At 49.8% G+C, this 19,143-nt stretch overlaps 1 protein-coding gene across 1 annotated transcript in view; it reads left to right on the top strand.

The window, feature by feature from the left end:
• RTN4 (reticulon 4) overlaps positions 1 to 19,143 on the top strand; it is a 543,567-nt gene that overhangs the window by 442,312 nt on the left and 82,112 nt on the right. The window contains exon 7 of the mRNA XM_069608239.1: positions 10,498 to 10,544. Within this exon, the coding sequence (XP_069464340.1) occupies positions 10,498 to 10,544 (47 nt within the window). The remainder of the gene's footprint in view (positions 1 to 10,497; positions 10,545 to 19,143) is intronic.

Here is a 19,143-nt window from a genome sequence, read left to right as displayed (position 1 = left end):
TCGCCCACTCGGGGTCCAGGTGGACACTTGTCGTACATACCTCGCAGCCATCGGGGCTTACAGGAACTCTAAGGAGGGGGATCTTCTCCTCCAATTCTGTCAAACATTTGACGGGGCTTGCAAGGCTCTACCCACCCATCAAGAGGCCACACCCGCTTGGGGCCTTAACTTAGTATTGGATGCACAAACCATTTGAACCAATGGCGTCCGCGGACTTCAGGCTGGTCACCATCAAGACGGCCTCACTAGAAGGCCTCACTGGTCGGCCTCGGCTCGTAGAGTCAGCGAAATCCAGGCGCTGGTCGCCTCAGAACCATATACTACCTTTCACAGGGACAAGGTAGTCCTGCAGACACACCCAGCATTTCTGCCCATGGTGTCGTCCGCTTTCCACTTGAACAAGGAAATAGTCCTTCCTAAGTTCTCTGCCGATCCTAAGGACGAAGCACAGCGAGTTCTGCACTGCCTGGATGTCAGGTGTGCCCTGAAGTTCTACTTGGACATGACCAAGGGCTTCCGCAAATCGGATGCTCTGTCACCTTCAGAGGCTCAAGACCAGACTATCAGGCTTCCAAGGCCTCCATATCCCACTGGATGGTCTCCACCATCCAAAGAAGCGTATGAAGGCCAGCACAAGCCGCTTACGGCCAACATGCATGCCCACGCAGTCAGGGCTAAGGCAACAGCCATCGCATTCCAGCGCCATGTCCCTTGGCAAGTCATAAGCAGGGCGGCCACTTGGGCCACTCCCTTGGCTTTCTGCAAGCATTACCGTTTGGATGCCGGCTCTAGTTCTGATGCGACTTTCGGACAGGAGTTTCTCAGGAACCTATTTGCTTAAGGAGGGTCTCCTCTCCACCCTGGGGCTACATTCAGTTGTAATCGCCCAAGCAGTATGGAGGAAAGGGGACTATGGGCTAAGAGTATGTTAGTCACTACGGTGAGTAACTTCTAATGTATGGCCGAAGGGAGTTCATTAGCGTCCAGGCTCCTCCGTGATATCTTTACACGTCCTGCTTGTAAAAAAAGATGCTGTTTAGGGGTGGAAACAAAAAAAAGTAGTACGGCTAGTGCGGCACGGACAGGCACATACAGATCTGTCTTTTGTAGTGTGCCTTCGGTCGGGTCCTGGCTCATGCCTTCTGGCGAGATCAGGCCCAGGAAGTAGGGGGCTGAGCCAATGCGCGGCAGCGTGGAACGACACAGGAGGTTGCTAGGCAACCAGTAAACAAATTATACGGCGGCCATTTCGGGAGGCTCCGCGTGCCTTCGTGCAGTGATGCTACAGAAATAATTAAATGCGGGCAGTATGGGGCCGTTGGGAAACCACTTGTATCAATCTTCACGGTCTGATTAGGGTTCCAAGGCAGGATGGACGCTCCGGCTTTCTTACCCTGGTGGAATACGCTAGCATAAGTCGTTGAACGTTGAGCTTCTCCAGAAGCCGACCGAGGTTGCGGGCTGGGCTCCTGCCCACCCGGATCCTTGACTGCTCTCCATTGCTACCTTGATTGGGTTTTGGCTAACCTCTCAGAGTTCCCCTGTTCACGATAACTCGGATGCCCTCCTTTTTAATCTGTGCACCAGGCCAGATTCTAGAAATCTATCTCAACTGTTGGCTATCCCTTAGGCAAAGACTGTTTCCACTTTGTGTAAGCTGTCTATTTGATAACTTTGCTGTAATTGTGTAAATTACACTGGCTTCCTATCCAAACCAGGATACTGTTCAAGACCATGTATCATCTACATAGCAGTCACAAGAATCACAACTCGTCCACAAAGTGAAGAACCGCAAACAATCCTTCCCTTGTCATGCATCCACCCACTGAAACTAGCTTGGTATCTGCATGGGATGCCGCCAGTTAACAGTTTCGCAAATCACTCTGCGTGGCTTTTTCAACAACCCTTGACCAAGGACTAATCCCAATGGATGCACAGTCTGCAACTCGCAGTACTGGGCTTCTGTTTATAGATGACCGCCCAAACGCTGGCTACACACACCCTGTACAGCGTTCTGCTCTCAAGCTAGGTCCACGCTTTAAACAGTGCTACCGGATGAGGCAGTGCAGAGGTTGGATGAGCTATTGACATAGGAAGAAATTCTAGTGGCCATTGATAAGCCCCAGAAAAATAAAATGCTGGGACGGCTGGCCTCTGCTCAATTTGATAAGCAATCTAAACAGTTGCTGGGATCCTATTTGCTGCAGCTATGGGAGGAATCGCTCATAGAAGGAATCCTCCCTTCGAAACGAAGGGAGACCGCAATGATGCTGTTGCTGAAGCTTGGGAAAGGGGTGTCTCTTCTAAATGTCGATACGATAGTTCTGCGAGTCCTGGCGTCACATCTGCAGCCGTGTATACCATACCAAATACACCTTTGCTTTTCCCATGTGTGGATTTGTGCATTCTTAACCCAAACATCTGGGGCTGTGGCAGGCTGTAACCATGACCAAAATGTGAAAACCTTAATATTGGACACCAATATATTAAAAACCATGTCTAGGTGCTTGGCTCTGTAATGGCTTTAAATAGAGATTTTCATCTCCTGCCTCTGGTTGGATGCAACATGGCGTAGAAAGGCAGCCATCAGCAAGAGACCACATAGCTCAATGTGTGAGGAAATCTGTACAGGGACGTATCCTACACTGAAGAATTTAAAGGGTTTCATAGGGCACAGTCTGCAATTTGCGTCCCAGATGAGGGCTCATTAGGGTCAAGGTTGGTTAAACAAGTTAAGGAAAATAACATCTTGTTAGGCAAGATTGTACGTAGTAACCCTGTGGGAGACTACACCAGTCTTGTCCTCTTGGTAATAGGTAACCCACCTATTGGTATAGGACTACTACACAAGTCGGTAGAGTCACTGAGCAGCCAGACTTATCTCAAGGGGTAAATGTGAGCTGTAGGGAGGTTACATAGAGATTCAGAGTTACAAGTATTCAAATAACACTTATATTCAAGGTTTTTTAGTAAAATAATTAACGGTCATTTTTAAATAATAAAAGGGAGGGTTGGCAGAGAGGGACTATTGAGAGCCAGCAAACTGACTATAAGGTTAATGTGTTGATGGGCTGCAGGTAAAAGCGAGATGTGGGTGGCCTGCCAAGTTACCCACAGGAATGTGCTAAACCGAAAGGCTGTTTGCTTTCACGCTGCCCACTTAGACAACAAAATAAATGCACGTTTTGCACAGTTTGAGAATAAGGCAGCCTGACGCGTGTTTCAAGCTGTAAGGCTCTTCATCTGAGGCTACATAGCAATTGTACACTAACAGTGCAAGAATACAAGTGATAATTCGTACCATATATCCAGAGCACAAGACACAAACTGGGCACAATGGATGGTTTATACAGACCATTAGTCTATCCACAAAACAGAAGATAGTCATCCACAAAACATTCAAATAACATTGCACCAGAGAACCAAATAGAAAAAGGATATTAGTTGACCGATCAAGGTTGACAAATTTCCAATATGAGGTATGTTTGCCAACCTTGAATACTCCTACGTCCCGTCCCCTTTCCTCCATACTTGTGGGACATCTCTCCATCCTGTGGGACGGGACCGGAGCACTTTGTAAAAAGCATCCACATTTTTTTCAAAAATGTGTCCCTCCTCTCTTTCCTGTGCGGGGCCCGGCACGCGGCTGTAACCCCGCCCACCTTGGCTCCGCATCGCCCATCAGTCCTTTTCTCCGCTCGAACGGGGCCGGACGCACTTGCATCCTCGGAAGATTTTCTTCCCTTTTTTCCTCTGACTCTCGCTAGCGTTCGTTTACTAGTCTGTCTATGTCTTTCAAATTAGACTTTCCAGATTGTCCATCGTGTCAGTCGCTTCGCGAGGGCGGATCCCCATCCTCTGAGTGATTGGGTCTGAAACACCGTTGGGACTCCTGTTTTTACTGTGACTCCCTTTCGGTCCGGGCACTTCAACGTCGGTTGGAGCGGTGGGAGGAGGTGTTCCGACACACTCCTCCTTCGCATTTTCAGGCGTTCATCGACGAGAAGAAGAAACGCCCGGTAAGTTCTTTACTTTTCAGAGCACCCCGGCCGGGGGATACCTTTCCGGGTTCCTCACGGTCCGGGAGGGGCGTTGGTCGCTCTGTCACCGGGGTTCGCCCTGAGGTGCCCGTTGGGCCTAATAATTCTACCGGCGTTTTCTCCGAGGGTCTCCGTAAGGGGCCTGTGAACACCAGAGTACGTTCCGAGGCCCCTCCTGTGGGGGCTGTTTGTAGACCCAGTTCTACTGAATCGTGGGGTACCGGAGCTCGCTCTGAGGCCTCTCTATCGGCTTCCTTCAAAAACAAGACCGGGGTGCGCCCCGAGGCCTTGGCTGGGCTGGTAGTTACCGAACGGATGTTCGAGGCCCGTGCAGATAAGGCCTGGGTCCGAGGTCCCTCGTTCAGAGGCTAAAGCTACCAACAGTTCTGAGAGGCCGGACAAGGCTTTGTCGGTGAAAGCAATTGCTCACCGTTCCCACTCTTGTGGTGATACCAGATCTGTTGAGGGGGCAAAGAAGCAAAGTTCTTATTTTACCGGCAGTGCCGATGTCCTTCCTTCGAAGGCTAATTTGGCGGTTGGTATGTCACAAAAACATTCCAGGCCTCATAGTACCGGCTCGGCCGAGGTTCCTTATGTTAAGGCTAAGATTAAGACCCCTGATCCATCGACGGGGACCCCAGCCTCACTTGCTCACGTGCCACAGTTCCCCTCAGGTGAGGACAAAATTACGCTGTTCCCGCCACGACCACAGCGCCCATTTTAGGTGCTACCCCTACAACTACGCCATCGGCCTCTGGTGTAGGGTGCAGTCCCTTGGGTGAACCTAAGGTCCCTTGTGTGCATCCTTACCGGCCGATTTATGATTGGAACGCCCGGATGCCTCTTCCGGACAAGGTTTCATTGCCTGCGGGGGCGGCTCCTTTGATTTATGTGAATACGTCGGTGGAGGGGCCGGTGTGGCACCCTTCCCCGTTACGTCCCTGGATTTGTCCACCTCATGAGAGGCCTCCTCAGGTTCCGAAGCAATCTCCTGAGGACGCTTTTTTCGGTACTTTTCAAGCGCTTATGCGCACCGACCCCATGAGGGAATATTTCAAAGAGCTTTTCAAGGAGATATGTCCACCTGCGCCTCCGGCTCCACCCGTTTCTCCGGTGGTTCCGCCAGCGCCTCCCTTGCCTGTGGTGACCCCCCTTCTCCCCCTGGGCTCTTCCGTTTGTGCCTCCATTGTCCCCAGTGGACAAGGCAGTGCCTGACGCGGCTTAGCAGGATCCTGACCTGTCAGATGACCCTCAAGGCGATCAGGACAACGAGGACCTTCCCCGCTCTATCGGACCCTTTCATGACCGGGTACTGGACATGAGTTTCTTAGATGTTCCGATGCCCGAGGCACCCACTACGCAGGAGGGCATGCTTTCTGGGGCGTTCACCCTGTCTCCCTTGGAGCCCTGATCCTGCAGAAGGACGTTCTGGCCGAGGTCCGAAGAGTCTGGGAAAAGCCACACTCGGGACTTTTTGTCAATAAGAAGATTGACGCGAGGTACAGGCTGCAATTTTCAGAAGAGGTGGCCCTGTCGTCTTGTCCGCCTCCCTCCTCCACAGTGGTGGCTGCGGCTATGTTGCAATCCAGACCTGCAGCATCCTCTTCCACGATGGCTACTCAGGTCTTGGGAAAGGAGGACAAGCTCCTGGACTCCCTAGGGAGGAAAATCTTGGCCTGCCTGAGCTGCAAGGCTGAGTTGGCAAACGCTGAGTTGATATTGGCGGGAGCTAACATGCAGATGTGGAAAAGTCTGTCGGAGTTTGAGGAGCACATCCCGGTCGAGAAGTTAGACTTCAAAGGAGGCCTTTCCGATGCCAGGGTCTTGGCCCAGCATCTCCTGGAGGCTGCGGCTCACCACGTAGACACCTCGGCTCGGGGCCTGATGCTTGGGGTGGATAACTCACGGCAGGCGTGGCTGCATGCTACTAAACTTTCTAAGGAAGTGCAAGACAAGGTGTTGGACCTTCCATTCGATGGTAAGGAGCTTTTTCATTCTACTACTGATGTAGAGCTCAGCAAGACCAAGGATAGTACTCAGACAGCTAAATCATTGTCTGATCTGGTCAAAGCTCCTTTCAAATCCCAGAGACCGTTGTCGCAAAGTCGACCCTCCTCTGGTTTTAGGGGCTTCCTCGACCGCAAATCTCGCAGAGTGGATACTCCTGTGGGGAATAACCCCCCTAGACGACAACGCACGTGGTTTTTCTCCAGCTCTTCAGCCTCCTCATCAGGTTCAGGTGGCACCGCCACCGATAAACCTGCCAAATGAGGGTTTTCAGCGCTCGCACGAGACCCCGGTGGGAGGACGCATTGCGTTTCATTGGGAGGCGTGGCAAACCATCACAGAAGACAGATGGGTCTGGTTAGTCGCTCGAGCGGGCTTCCGCTTACCTTTACCCCCTACCCCACCCCTCAACCCTCCTTTTCAGCTGTCAGGCTCACCCTCCCTCAAGACCGAAGTTCAGAAACTTCTGGACCTCAGAGCTGTGGAACATGTTCCCCTAGGGGAGCGAGGGGAGGGCTTCTACTCCCGGCTGTTTACAGTGCCCAAACCCAACCAGGCTGGCCTGCGCACCATCCTAGACCTTTCCCAGTTCAATCTTTTCCTACCCCAAGAGAAATTCAAGATGATTACGCCCAGCCAGATACGCTGCTCCTTACAGATGGGCGATTGGCTCAGCGTTGTGGATCTTCAGGACGCGTACAGGCATATCCTGATTTGGAACCCACACAGGAGATATCTCCACTTCTCTTTGGGAGAGGAGCACTTCAGTGTCGAGTGCTTCCTTTTGGCCTCAGCTCGGTGCCGCATGTCTTTACGAAGATGATGTCGGTGATTGCGGCCTATCTTCGTCTCCAGGGTATCCATGTGTATCCGTATTGGACGACTGGCTCTTACGCAGCCCTTGTCCGCTAGCAGCAGCGGGCAATCTCCAGTCTCTCCTTCAGCTCCTGTTCCATCTTGGGCTGTTGGTAAACTGGCGGAAATCTTCCATGACGGTCTCGCAGGACCTGATTTTCCTGGGTTTTCGCTGGAACACGATCGACTACAGAGTGTACCTGACCGGGGACAGAATGGCAGATCTGTTAGCCACGTGTCAGATGTTTGCGCAGTCGGAGAGCATGTCGGCCTGGTGGTTCCAGAGGCTTCTGGGCCTCATGGCCTCGTGCGTACTGGCTCTTCCTCTTGCTAGTCTCAAGGTGAGACAGGCCCAGTTGGCTCTTCGGACTCATGGCGTTGGGCATTGGATCAGGATTCCATGCGGATACTGATTCCGGATTCAATGAGAGTGGACCTGGATCTCGCAGCAATCTGTCTGGGGCGCGGGGTTTCAGGACCCGGTCCCCATGGTGACGATCACGACGGACTCCTCCCTTCTAGGGTGGGGGTGACGTTAGATCTTCTTCAGGTTTCGGACCTCTGGTCGCCTCAGGACATAAATCATTTGGAGCTTCTGGCGATCTTCCTAGCGCTCAGGGCGTTCAGACCGCTCATCGTCATCAAGGTGGTCCGCATAAGAACGGACAATGTGGTGTCAATGTATTACATAAACAAACAAGGGGGAACAAAGTCCCCCCCCCCCTCCCCCCCCGTGGACCTGTCCATCCAGATTTGGGAGTGGGCCGTGCTTCATGGTGTCTGGCTGCTTGCAGTGCACATCCCGGACCAGCTGAATGTCACAGCGGATGCCCTCAGTCGGCGGACAGTGGTCAGCTACGAGTGGGAATTGAAGGCGGAGGTCCTCTCATGGATTTTCTCACGCTGGGGCACACCGCAGGTGGACCTCTTCGCTACGGCGGCAAACAAGAAGCTTCCTTAGTATGCCTCCAGAGGGGGACTGGGAGCCTCCTCTCTGGGGGATGCTCTCGAGATTCCATGGCACAACATGAGAGTTTACGCCTTCCCGCCTCTGCCTCTAGTTCACCGTGCAATTTGAAAGTTGAAGAACTCGGCGAACTGTTCCCTTCTACTCATAGCCCTGTGGTGGCCAGCCAGGTTTTGGTTCTCAGAACATCAACACCTGTCGGTGTATCCGCTGATCAGGTTACCAGTAACTCCCTATCTTCTTCACCAAGGGGAACAGATGTGGCACCCCTCCCCACAATCGCTCAGCTTGGCAGCATGGTGCCTGAGTTCAAGTCTTTAGAGCATCTGAGTTTGTCTGCGGATAACATGCGCATTATCCAGGTAGCCAGGAAACCCTTGACCAGATCTCGATACAAGAGTAAATGGCTCAGGTTCTGTCATTGGTGTTTGGAGAAGAAGTTGGATCCGAGGGTGGCCACGATTGACACGGTGTTGTCCTTCGTGTCCTCCCTAGCAGAGTCAGGGGTTCATGTCCTGTCATGCAGGACTTATCTCTCAGCTGTTTCCGCTTACCTTTCTACAGACCTGTGTTCTTATTCTCTAACAAACCCAGTGGTGAAGAGGCATTTTGCTGGCTTGACACGCCTCTACCCTCCGGTTCGTAATCCGCACCCGCCATGGGACCTAAATGTAGTCCTAACGGCGCTGTGCCATAAACCCTTTGAACCAATGGCTACGGTGGACCTCAAGTACTTGTCTTGGAAAGTGTCCTTTCTGGTCGCCGTTACGTCAGCAAGGAGAGTGAGTGAGCTCCAGGCATTGTCGGTGGGGCATCCTTTCTTGGTCTTTCACAAGGACAAGGTAGTTCTTCTGACAAACCCAGCTTTTCTACCGAAGGTGGTGATCGAATTCCATCTGAATCAGTCGATCTCCCTTCTGGTCTTTTTTTCCGAACCCTGCCTCAGAGGCGGAAAGGGTTCTACACTGTCTTGATGTCCAAAGAGCTCTTAAGTTCTACCTGGACAGGACCTCCGAGCTTAGGTGTTCTTCTCAACTTTTTGTGACCTTCGGTAACCCTCAGGGCAAGCCAGCGCCTAAGGCAACTATTTCTAGGTGGATTGCCGCCTGCATCACGGAGACTTTCACTGTCCAAGGGCTGAAACCGCCTAAGGATATCCATGCACACCTGGTGTGGGGCAAGGCAGCCGTGGTTGCTTTTCAGAAATATGTCCCCTGGGAGTCCATCGCTAGGGCAGCTACTTGGGCCTCCCCGTCTGCTTTCTGTAAACATTACTGTCTCGGCATGAGATCAAGAGCTGACGCTCAGTTTGGTCAGGCTGTGCTGAAGAACCTGTTTCAGTAAGGGGTATTTCCATATACCCATAGTTCCTGTAAGGAGTGCTTAGGAATCTCCCACAAGTATGGAGGAAAGGGGGCGGGACGTAGCAGTATTACCAGGTTACTCACCACCTTACTCCTAGTCCCCTTTCCTCCATACGCCCACCCGCCGTCCCCTCTAATAAGGTTCCTCTGTTATTGCTAATGGGTCTTTGACCTGGCAATAGAAAAGGACTGATGGGCGATGTGCGGGGCGGAGCCAAGGTGGGCGGGGTTACGGCCGCGTGCCTGTCCTCGCGCAAGAAGAAGGGACACATTTTTGAAAAAAATGTGGATGCTTTTTACAAAGTGCTCCGGTCCCGTCCCACAGGACTGAGAGATGTCCCACAAGTATGGCGGAAAGGGGACTATGGACTAGGAGTAAGGTGGTCACTACGGTGAGTAACCTGGTAATACTCTGCCGGATGCCGGCGAAGTATTAATTATTTGCTGGATTCGCCTGCAAGAAAAGGTGCAGCAATTATAAATACAACAAGGTTGTATTTATAATTGCTGTGGTTAGAAAACCACGGAAATCATAAATACAACAATACAACAAGGTTGTATTTGTGTGCAGTGGCTTCAACTTTGAGTCTCCCAGGCACCCCCAGGAGCCCGGGAGACTCAAAGCGAAAGTCGCTGCAGTCATAAATACAACAGTTGTATTTAAATTGCTGTGGTTTTCTTTTTAAGTTTACCAGGCTCCTCTGGCCCGGGGGAGCCCGGGAAACTTAGAAAGAAAACCACGGCAATCATAAATATAACACGGTTGTATTTATAATTGCCATGATTTCATAAGGAAGGAAAACAAATTGAAAAAAGGCCGCTTACTGGTAGCTTTTGTTTATTACGGCTGACTGGCTTTTGCTTCATTAGTGCCTCCAGGGCAGAGCTTAACACAAGCGCAGGAGGCACAGCCATTTCACAAAATGGATGCCTCCTAGTGCTTGAAATTTGAGTTTGAGCCTCATTTGCTCGAAACTTTACATAGGAACTTTTATTAAAAATATTTTTTATATTTATATATTTTTGATTAACCGTCATCTTTTTAGCCAATGACATTTTAGAGTGAACTATCCGTTTAACAGTTGATGAAATAAGTCAAGTGGGGACTGTCCTAACAGCATATATACTTTCTCTCAGCTGACCCCTTCTTTATGGGGCCTGCACACATTCATGCCATGCCTCTCTAAGTAAAATGCAATGAATGACTCCAAAACCTTTTGCTTGGTGATTGTTTACTTGAACTTTTTTTTTCTGTTTCTTTCAGCTCTGATTTCACTCTTCAGTATTCCAGTTATTTATGAAAGACATCAGGTAAGACTGTTTATATAAGTCATACATTTCTAGTTAACTTAATCATTCACTGAAATAGTTTTTCTACATAAATGACCGTTTGTGCTGTGCTTTTCTTCATTTGGTGGTCTTGTAACTAAAATATGCACCACTTAAACTACACCCTTCAAAACATAAATGGAATTTGTTATTCCACAGGAATGTGTAATTTCATTGTCTTCATTGGTTTCTAGTATTGATATTGATATTGATATTTTATTTATATCGCACTCGTACACAAGTGTTTCAGAGCACGACGAGGCAAGGGAGGGGAACAGGGGAGAACAAAGCGGCGATCTTACTAGGCCCAGTGACATTGAGAACACGCACGTGCATGGGAGAGGGGGAGGGGAAAAATGCATGGAAGGGGGGGGTGGAAAGTGCAAAGCAGAGGAGAAACGGATAAATAACAATCAATAATAAAGGCAACAAACAGTGGTAGTGCAGCCAGCAATTTGCAACTGCTAGGTTTAAGGCAGCAGACAGGGTAGGTCTGATAAATGCAGGAAGAAAAAGGGGTGGGGGATGTTGTATGGGTACAGGTACAGACCCCAGTGCAAGGGGTGGCCTGGAGGCAGTGCAGGAGGGTGGCGTGGTGAGCAGGTACCTGGGCCCGGAGGACAGAGGGTGGCCAGGTGCACGGTGCCAAGAGAACAGATCAGCAGGTAAGAGGAGGAGCAAAGGCAGAAGAAAATAGAAAGGTCTTGAGGTGCTTCCAGAACCAGAGATGGTTCTCCTCAAGTTTTAGAGTGGCATGGAGGCTGTTCCAGAGGGAGGCCCCGGCCGAAGACAGAGATCTACCCCCAGCTTGTTTCTTTGAAAAATAACTGACCCTGAGGGAGTTGGAGGTAGAGGAGCGAAGAGCTCGAGAAGGCAGGTATTTGCAGACGGATAGCTGAAGGTATTTTGGACCCAGGCCCCAGAAACCCTTGTGGACAATGCAGAGGGTTTTGAATTTAATCCTTGCATCCACTGGGAGCCAATGGAGAGATTTCAGAGCTGGGGAGATACGATCCCAGGGCTTGAGGCCAAGGACTAGTCTTGCAGTCCTGTTCTGGATTAGTTGCAGAGAGTAGAGGCAGGTAGATTTGGAAAGAGGCTGTTAGAATAGTCCAACCTAGAGAGAACGAGAGCTTGGCAGAGGTGTTGCTAGAGAGGGGCTAACGGGGCTATAGCCCCTAGTCTTTTGGTTGTAGCCCCGGATAGAATCTCAGGAGCTACAGCCAAAAGGCTAGCTAGCCCCCAGTCCCAACAGTTCCGATATCAGCGTAGCCCTGGGTCTTTTCCAGACCTAGCAACACCCCTGGAGCTTTGGGATACCATGAGCTTCTGGGCGAAGGAGAGGAAAGGCAGAGTACCTCTGAGGAGGTGCAGTAGGACTTTTGACTTTTTAGAGACCTCAGAGATGTGGTTGGAGAGCGAAAGGGTGGAGTCAAAAAGGACCATGAGGTTCTTAGCCTCGCAGGTGGGGGTACGAGGAGGGCCAAGGGAGGCCGGCCAGAGTGAGGGGAAAGGATGCTGAAGGTATGCCGATGAGGAGGATCTCCGTCTTGCTGGCATTCAGACAAAGATCATTGGCGGCACACAAATCTTGAATGGCAGTTAGGCAAAATTCCTGTACCTGTATTAGTACCTGAACAAAATAAAATGCACTTAGCTATGCAACATTTAAGCTCTGCCGGAATTAATTATTCCAAATCAAAAGCATTCAACATCTCGGAGGACAGTGAAGCAGTTTGGGAATTGAGTAGGGAGTACCCATTGGTATGGGCTAGAAATAAGGTGGATTTGGCGGTCCAGTTGACTCCTGCTTATCAAGACCTTAAAAGACCAACATCCCACCACTGTGGAATAAGTTACTGGAAGACCTGAAATGCTGGGATATGCAGGAGCTGTTGTGGTTCGCACACATAGCAGCAACCAAAATGACATTACTCCCTGGACTTTTGTATGTGTTTTAAAGGGGGCAGAACAGTTTTCTTCATAGATTCTCGTGGCTCTGAAATTTGGCGCCTTTTTACAGGAACCAGATGAAGGACGAATGTCGCTGGTAGGATTCTCTTCACTCTCTCGGTCCTGCACTCTGGTGAGGGGACTTCAGGGATTCGAATTGTGACCATGCACTGCACACTGGCTCAAGGTCCCAGGGTATTGGCGGTTTGCAGCCCAGCAAGGACGCAGCACGTCGTGGAATGGTTCAAAACGCAGGTCTTCTTGAAATTTGTGGATCTCACCCGCCTCTTGGTCGGAGATGACGTTTTTGGGACCCCAGGTCGATTGGAAGGAAGGGTTGCATCAGGCTCCGGTTACACAGCAGGCTCTCCAGTCGCTGGACATCACTACAGACTTCTTTTCTTCCTCTTTTTGGATTCTGCTCCAGTGGTCGACTTGTCAGCAGCTTCCAGGTTCTGACTATTTATCAGAAACTACATCACAACATATGCAAACTCTCCCTGCAGTTTACAGAAAGGGGAGGTCTGGCTGTCCAATCAGGACAGCCAGCCCTTCAGTGGTAACTGGTTCCTTTCAGGCAACATGAAAAACAAGGGGCTGCTGAGTTTTTTGACTCCTCTCTCGCTTCCTGCTTTATCAGAGACTCTGGAGCCTTTGTGGGGAATACAAAGGATTCCTGCTGACAAAACGTCAACCGAGGTTGTTCCCGCCTAGAATGGCAGAAGACCTAGAAAACAACAAACAAACGAGAAATGGCGAGAGAAAACGAGGAACCCACCATGCTAATTTTACAGCCGACGAGTAATAATGACTAAAAGTCATAAAAGTAGTTTCACTGACACCAGCCATTCAAGTAAACTTGCAATTGTAAAATAAATGTTACCACGGAAGCAAGAATGTGGATACATGGGCCTCATTCTGAGGTTGGTGGTAGTCATGGCGCTATTTGCGCCATGACTGCCACCAATAATGGGTCCGGCACCGGTCTAGTTCAATGGGGACTTACCGGTGTAGTCCGACCTTTGCGGCACCGGTAAGTCCCCATTGAAAATGCCATTCCCCTTTCCCATTTGAATCCCTACAGGGCTCAATGGGAATGGGGAGGGCGCAAATAACGGGCTCACATATGTCAACCCCGTTATTTGCGCCCTGGTCCCTTAACGGGTCCCGTCCATAACGCCAGGTCAGACCAGGCATTATTGGAGGGACCCGCTAAGGGACCTTGTAGTAGGGCGGTAAGGGATTACCGGCACCGGTCTCCTTACCAGTGTCCGGTATCCCTTAACGCCCACCTTATGACCCCCTCGGTATCCCTTCTCTCCACCCCCCCCCCCCCCGCCGCCCAAACACCACGTAAGTTGGCCTGTGCTGTCTCGCTAAAATCAATGTAAAAGGGATGTGAATCCCACATTACCTCTGCTGCCATAGTAAGAGCCTGGCACATTGGGGAGATGATGGGGGAAGGGGTTGTCCTTCCTATGGGTCTTCTGATAGTGGTGTTGGGGGCAGTTGCAGAGGTCAGTTATGCAGCAAGCAGTGCTTCAGCAGCATTGATCACTCGCCTCCTGACTTAAGCGAGGTTGGTACTGGGGCAGCGCTAGAAATCTTCCGACAGTCCCTGTATAGCACTAGGGTGGGTGAAAATCTGAGGTGTTATGGCCATGGAGAACATATGGATACTGGCAAATGGAATTTACCAAAGGTTTTTGAGGGTTTGGGTGGCCTTCTGAGAGGTAGTTAAGGATAGAAAGCAGATGTATTATGGACCACGACTATTACGGAACTCCTCCATACTATGAGGGAACTCGCGTAATCTGAATGGGCGAGGGCAAGGATGCGGTGGGTGAGGGGAAGGGGGACAGTTGAAGAAAGAAATGATATGGAATGTCACTGTCAGAGAACTGTATGTGCTGTTGCCGGGGTTGGGGGATTTTGGCTATTGTTGCTTTTGTCTAAAACTAAACTCAGGAGTGGATAGATGATTACTCTAGCGCAGGGGTGCACAACTAGTTTTCCTGGAGGGCCGAATGTACCTTACAAGCTGTCTACATGGGGCCGGATTGTTTGTGTGGGGTAGCCAGGCGGGGCATGTGGTGAATTTACGACCCTCCCCCAGACATTTTTAGTAACCATGTGGGGGAACAAACAGGCATTTTGAGGTGTACTTCTTTTCTGTATTGCTCATTGTGCTTTCAATTCTGCAGAACACATTACCAAACCAGAAGACTTATTTTCCCCTAGGCTTCAACATGTTATCAGTAGTGTGAGAACAAAATTATCCCTGCACTCCCAGCAGCAATAACCAAACTCCATAGGCATAGTCTTTTTACATTGAACCCTAACTGAATGTCTAAAAGAAGTCTTCAACTGGATGAATGCGAACAACCTGAAAATCAACCCAGGAAAGACAGAAATCATGATCAGATCCAAAGACCAAGAGAACGAAACAGCCATCCCGTGGCCAACGGAAATGGGAACCTCACCATCTAAGGTAGTAAAAAATCTGGAAGTCCTGATGGACAATGCCCTAACCTAAGAACCACAAATAAATGCAACAGTCAAGAAATGCTTTTTCCTCCTCCACACGGCAAGAAAAGTCCTACCTTTCCTCTCCTTCACGCACAAAACACTATCGTCGCCCTCATCATGTCCAGAATAGACTATGCTAACAGCCTCTACCTCGGAATACCAGAATACCTTCTGAAGAAACTACAACTGATTCAAAATACAGCAGCCAGACTACTCCTCAAACTATGCAGACGAGGCAACATCACTCCTGCCCTAAAAACACTACACTGGCTCCCAGTAAAACATTGCATCACCTTCAAAACAATGTGCATAACGCACGGGGCAATCTGTGGACAAGGAACACAATTCTTGCAAAAGAAAATAACAATCTACAAGCCAATGAGACCCCTCTGGTCAAGCAACGAAATCCGCCTGGAACTAAAACCATACCTTAAGCAAAAGCTTGGAGGCACCTCCTTCTACCACTTAGCTGCAAAAACCTGGAACATCCCAAAAGAAATAAACATCAAAGATCACCTAAAATTCAGGAAATTACTAAAAACCTGGCTCTTCAACACCACAGACCCAAACTGAAAACCGAAACAGAAAGGAAAAAGGATGACTAAACTTAAGAGGACACGGACAAATCCCAGAACGGACTAAAACTCCCACAACACCTAGACAGGTGACGCCAAGAAAATTAGAACACAAGTGACGCCCATAAAGACAAAAACAACCACCCCAGCCAATCCCGACCAACTTCCTTACTCGCCCCGTAGCTGTTACCAAATACCACAATGTTCTAGAATTGTCAAATACTAGCAATCGCCACACTGAGTTGTGGACATTAACAGGTGCACTTGCCATATGAGTGGGAAAGGAAGACCGGTAAGGTTATGAAGGAAGTTGATGGAAGTGGAGGCCTGATGCGAAATGGACCGTGAATACCTGACAACCCCAGATCAGGACCGAGGCGCAGAAATGCTCCCACATCCCATCTGGGGAGATTACGCAAACCCAGCACCTCAATCCAAGATAGAAATGCCAATTAATTCCACTAACAATTTCCCCCTCTGCATACACCTCTCAAATTCCAAACCAAACACAACCACAAACCTACAGCACAAACTTCACTATATTGCAACAACAAAACAAAAAACACACACTCGCACAACAGTACACGACGACTACCGGCCGAAAACACTCCAAGCCCAGCCAACGGAACCACCGGGCTGAGGCCGCCAACAGCACATCACTGCTTTCTTGCACTTTTCCAGCTTCCCCTTACTAACTCACCCTCCCTTCCTCTTTCAGAGCCACCAGAGCACCAGGGGACCACTCCCGTGGTGATAGCGTGCAGTACAAATATCCTTTAACATGAACATTGTGTCAAAGAGCACCTTCAGTGCAGTGGCACAGGGAAGTCTTCCAGATTTCCCCAAGGTTTACATACCTTCTCTGAGATAAACTGTTTCCCAGAGCAGTAAAGTGAAATTGACTTTACATAAATTTGTAACACTCTGGACCCAGCACATCTTACAATAGGGTACTGGAGGGGTTACCTAGTGTCCCCTTTTGTCTAGCTTCTCGGGTAACAATTCTCTTACCCTTTCCTCACCAAATGGCTGGTGGCAGTGGTTTTGTTTTAACTACCGTGGTGTGCATTTACCGCGGGCTGCGTTTGCAGCTGCAGTTAAACACCCATGGGTGCCATTTTTGTTAAAATGGCCCTGGTCTTCTTTTTTCGCCATTTCTTTGTGGAGAGGTCCTTCTTGAGATTTACTCTGCATCAAACCAGGTTTGGTCCCATTGTTCGCTTTGCCTTTGACGGGATTCACGAGTGAAGCCCGCCTCTGGCTCCAGGGTGTCCGGGGTGGGCAGGAAGTGCCTGAAACTCCCTGTGCTTAGTCTCCTAGGAGACCCAAATGCACACTGTAGTGATTGGCTGGCTGACTGTCCGGCAAGAACAGCCACCCCACTGGGTGGCTGACAGCTAGGCTGAATGAATGGGAAAGAACTGAATAAAAGGTGAGGCTTTTAGCTTGGAAGGCAGTCGACCACTGGAAAAAGGAACTGAAGAAGAACTTGAAGAGGATACCTACTGCACATCCTGGACCGTTGGTTTGCACGGTGAAGCACTGCTGCTGTGCTGAAACACAAAATTTGTATGGACAGAGAAGCCCCTGCACGGACGACTTCTCCCCTTGAGTTGGTGGGACCAATCAACGCCAAAGTAAGCCACCTGGACATCCTTCTCTGAGTTGGATGGATTTCCAGAGTTGCTACTGGAAACTGTATAGCCATGGAGAAGAACACCAGATTGTTTGTTGCTTTTAAGCTGGCCTAGAGCTCCAGGAAAATCCCCCGGACTCCCAGGAAGCAGGACTGACTGAGCCTGAGCCCCCTCAACAGAGTGTGGGACCCCAGAAGCAAAGAAAGCCCATCCTGACAGCCAGGAACCACAGTGTTGCTATTTGCGGTAGACGCGAGGAGCTGAAACATCGAACAGCCACTGATTTGAAGATTGTCGGTTGCAAGCGGTGACCGTCCCATTGCAGTGCAGGAGTCCCCAGAAGTCCTCCCTCTTGTCCCCACAATGTGGCCCAGGAACAGAGAGATCTGCAGAGCTGCTCAGGAATAGAAGTCATGTGCTGCACTTGTTCTGCAATACAAAGGTACTGTAAAACGTCTGAGAGAACTTACCTCTTGCTGCAGAGTTGCTTGCATCTTCTACTACTCACAAGTCTAAACAGCTTGTGGCCCTACATTTTGATTCTTCCTTTCTTCAAAGACTTCTAAAACAATGTGCAAAGACTTTTTCTACTTGCCTACCAGAGGTGCTTCATCTTATATAAGATTTTTGCCCATTGACTTTGGCTTAGCCTATTATACTGAATGAGACTGCTTAGGGGATCCAAAAGTATTTGCCTGCTTAAGAATATCTGTGGTCTCTGGTTGGTTGTAATCACCTTTTCCTTTTACCAACTTCTAAGTGTTCTAAATGCCAACAGTAAGATAATGTCCCCTGCACCCTAGCTATTGAAGTCACCTGAGGGTGTAGGTTGTCTGTGGGCCATCCCAAAAGGGTCTTTACTGATTTAGAAACTGTGTATAGTATTGAAGTGTATTTGTGTGTTACTATTATATTGCTCCCTTTTGAGGAAGGCTTATTCTAACTGACTAATAAATTAATGATTTCAAGTACTTCTACAGCCAGAGGTAAGTTCTCTTGTTTTACAGTACCTTAGAAATGAAGAAAAGATGCAGCTGATGACTTCTGTTCCTGTGCAGCTCTGTAGATCTCACTGTTCCTGGGCCTCAGTCGTGAGGATAAGAGGGAGGACGTTGGAGGACTCCTGCAATGCACTGGGACTTTCAGTGGCTGTTTTGTGTTTCAGCTCCTCCCGTCTACTGCGAATAGCAACACTGCGGTTCCTGGCTGTTGAGGTGGAATTTCCTTGCTTCTGGGGTCCCACACTCTGTTGAGGGGGCTCAGGCTTGGTCAGTCCTGCTTCTTGGGAGTCCGGGGGGGGGGGGGATCTTCCAAAAGCTGTAGGCCAGCTTAAAAGCAACACACACATTCTGGTGTTCCTCTCCCTGGCTATACGGTTTCCAGCAGCAACTCTGGAAATTCAACCAGTTCCGAGATGGATGTCCAGGTGGCTTACTTTGGAGTTGATCGGTCCCACCAACTCAAAGGGAGAAGTCGTCCTTGCAGGGGCTTCTGTCGATTCGAACTAATGGTCCAGGAGTTGCAGCAGACGTCCTCTTGTGTCTTCTTCGGTTCCTTTGTCCAGTGGTCGACTCTGCCTTCCAAGCCAAAAGACTCGCCTTTTATTCAGTTCTGTCCCATTCATGCCAGCCTAGCTGTCGGTCACCCAGCCCGGTGGATGTCCTTGTCGGACAGTCAGCCAGCCAATCGCCACAGAGTGCATTTGGGTCTCTTTGGAGACTAAGCACAGGGAGTTTCAGGCACCTCCCTCACTTCCTGCATACCCCAGACTCTCTGGAGCCAGAGGCGGGCTTCACTCCTGAATCTCGCCAAAGGTGAAATTAACAAAGAGACCAAGCCTGGTTTGGCACGCAGAGAAAATCTCCAGAAGGACCTTTCCACAAAGAA

This window comes from Ambystoma mexicanum, chromosome 4q (assembly GCF_040938575.1).
Source record: "Ambystoma mexicanum isolate Mex_15411 chromosome 4q, UKY_AmexF1_1, whole genome shotgun sequence".
Lineage (NCBI taxonomy): Eukaryota > Metazoa > Chordata > Amphibia > Caudata > Ambystomatidae > Ambystoma > Ambystoma mexicanum.
Note: the sequence above shows the minus strand (reverse complement) of the source record. Positions and strands in the feature narration are given on the sequence as shown.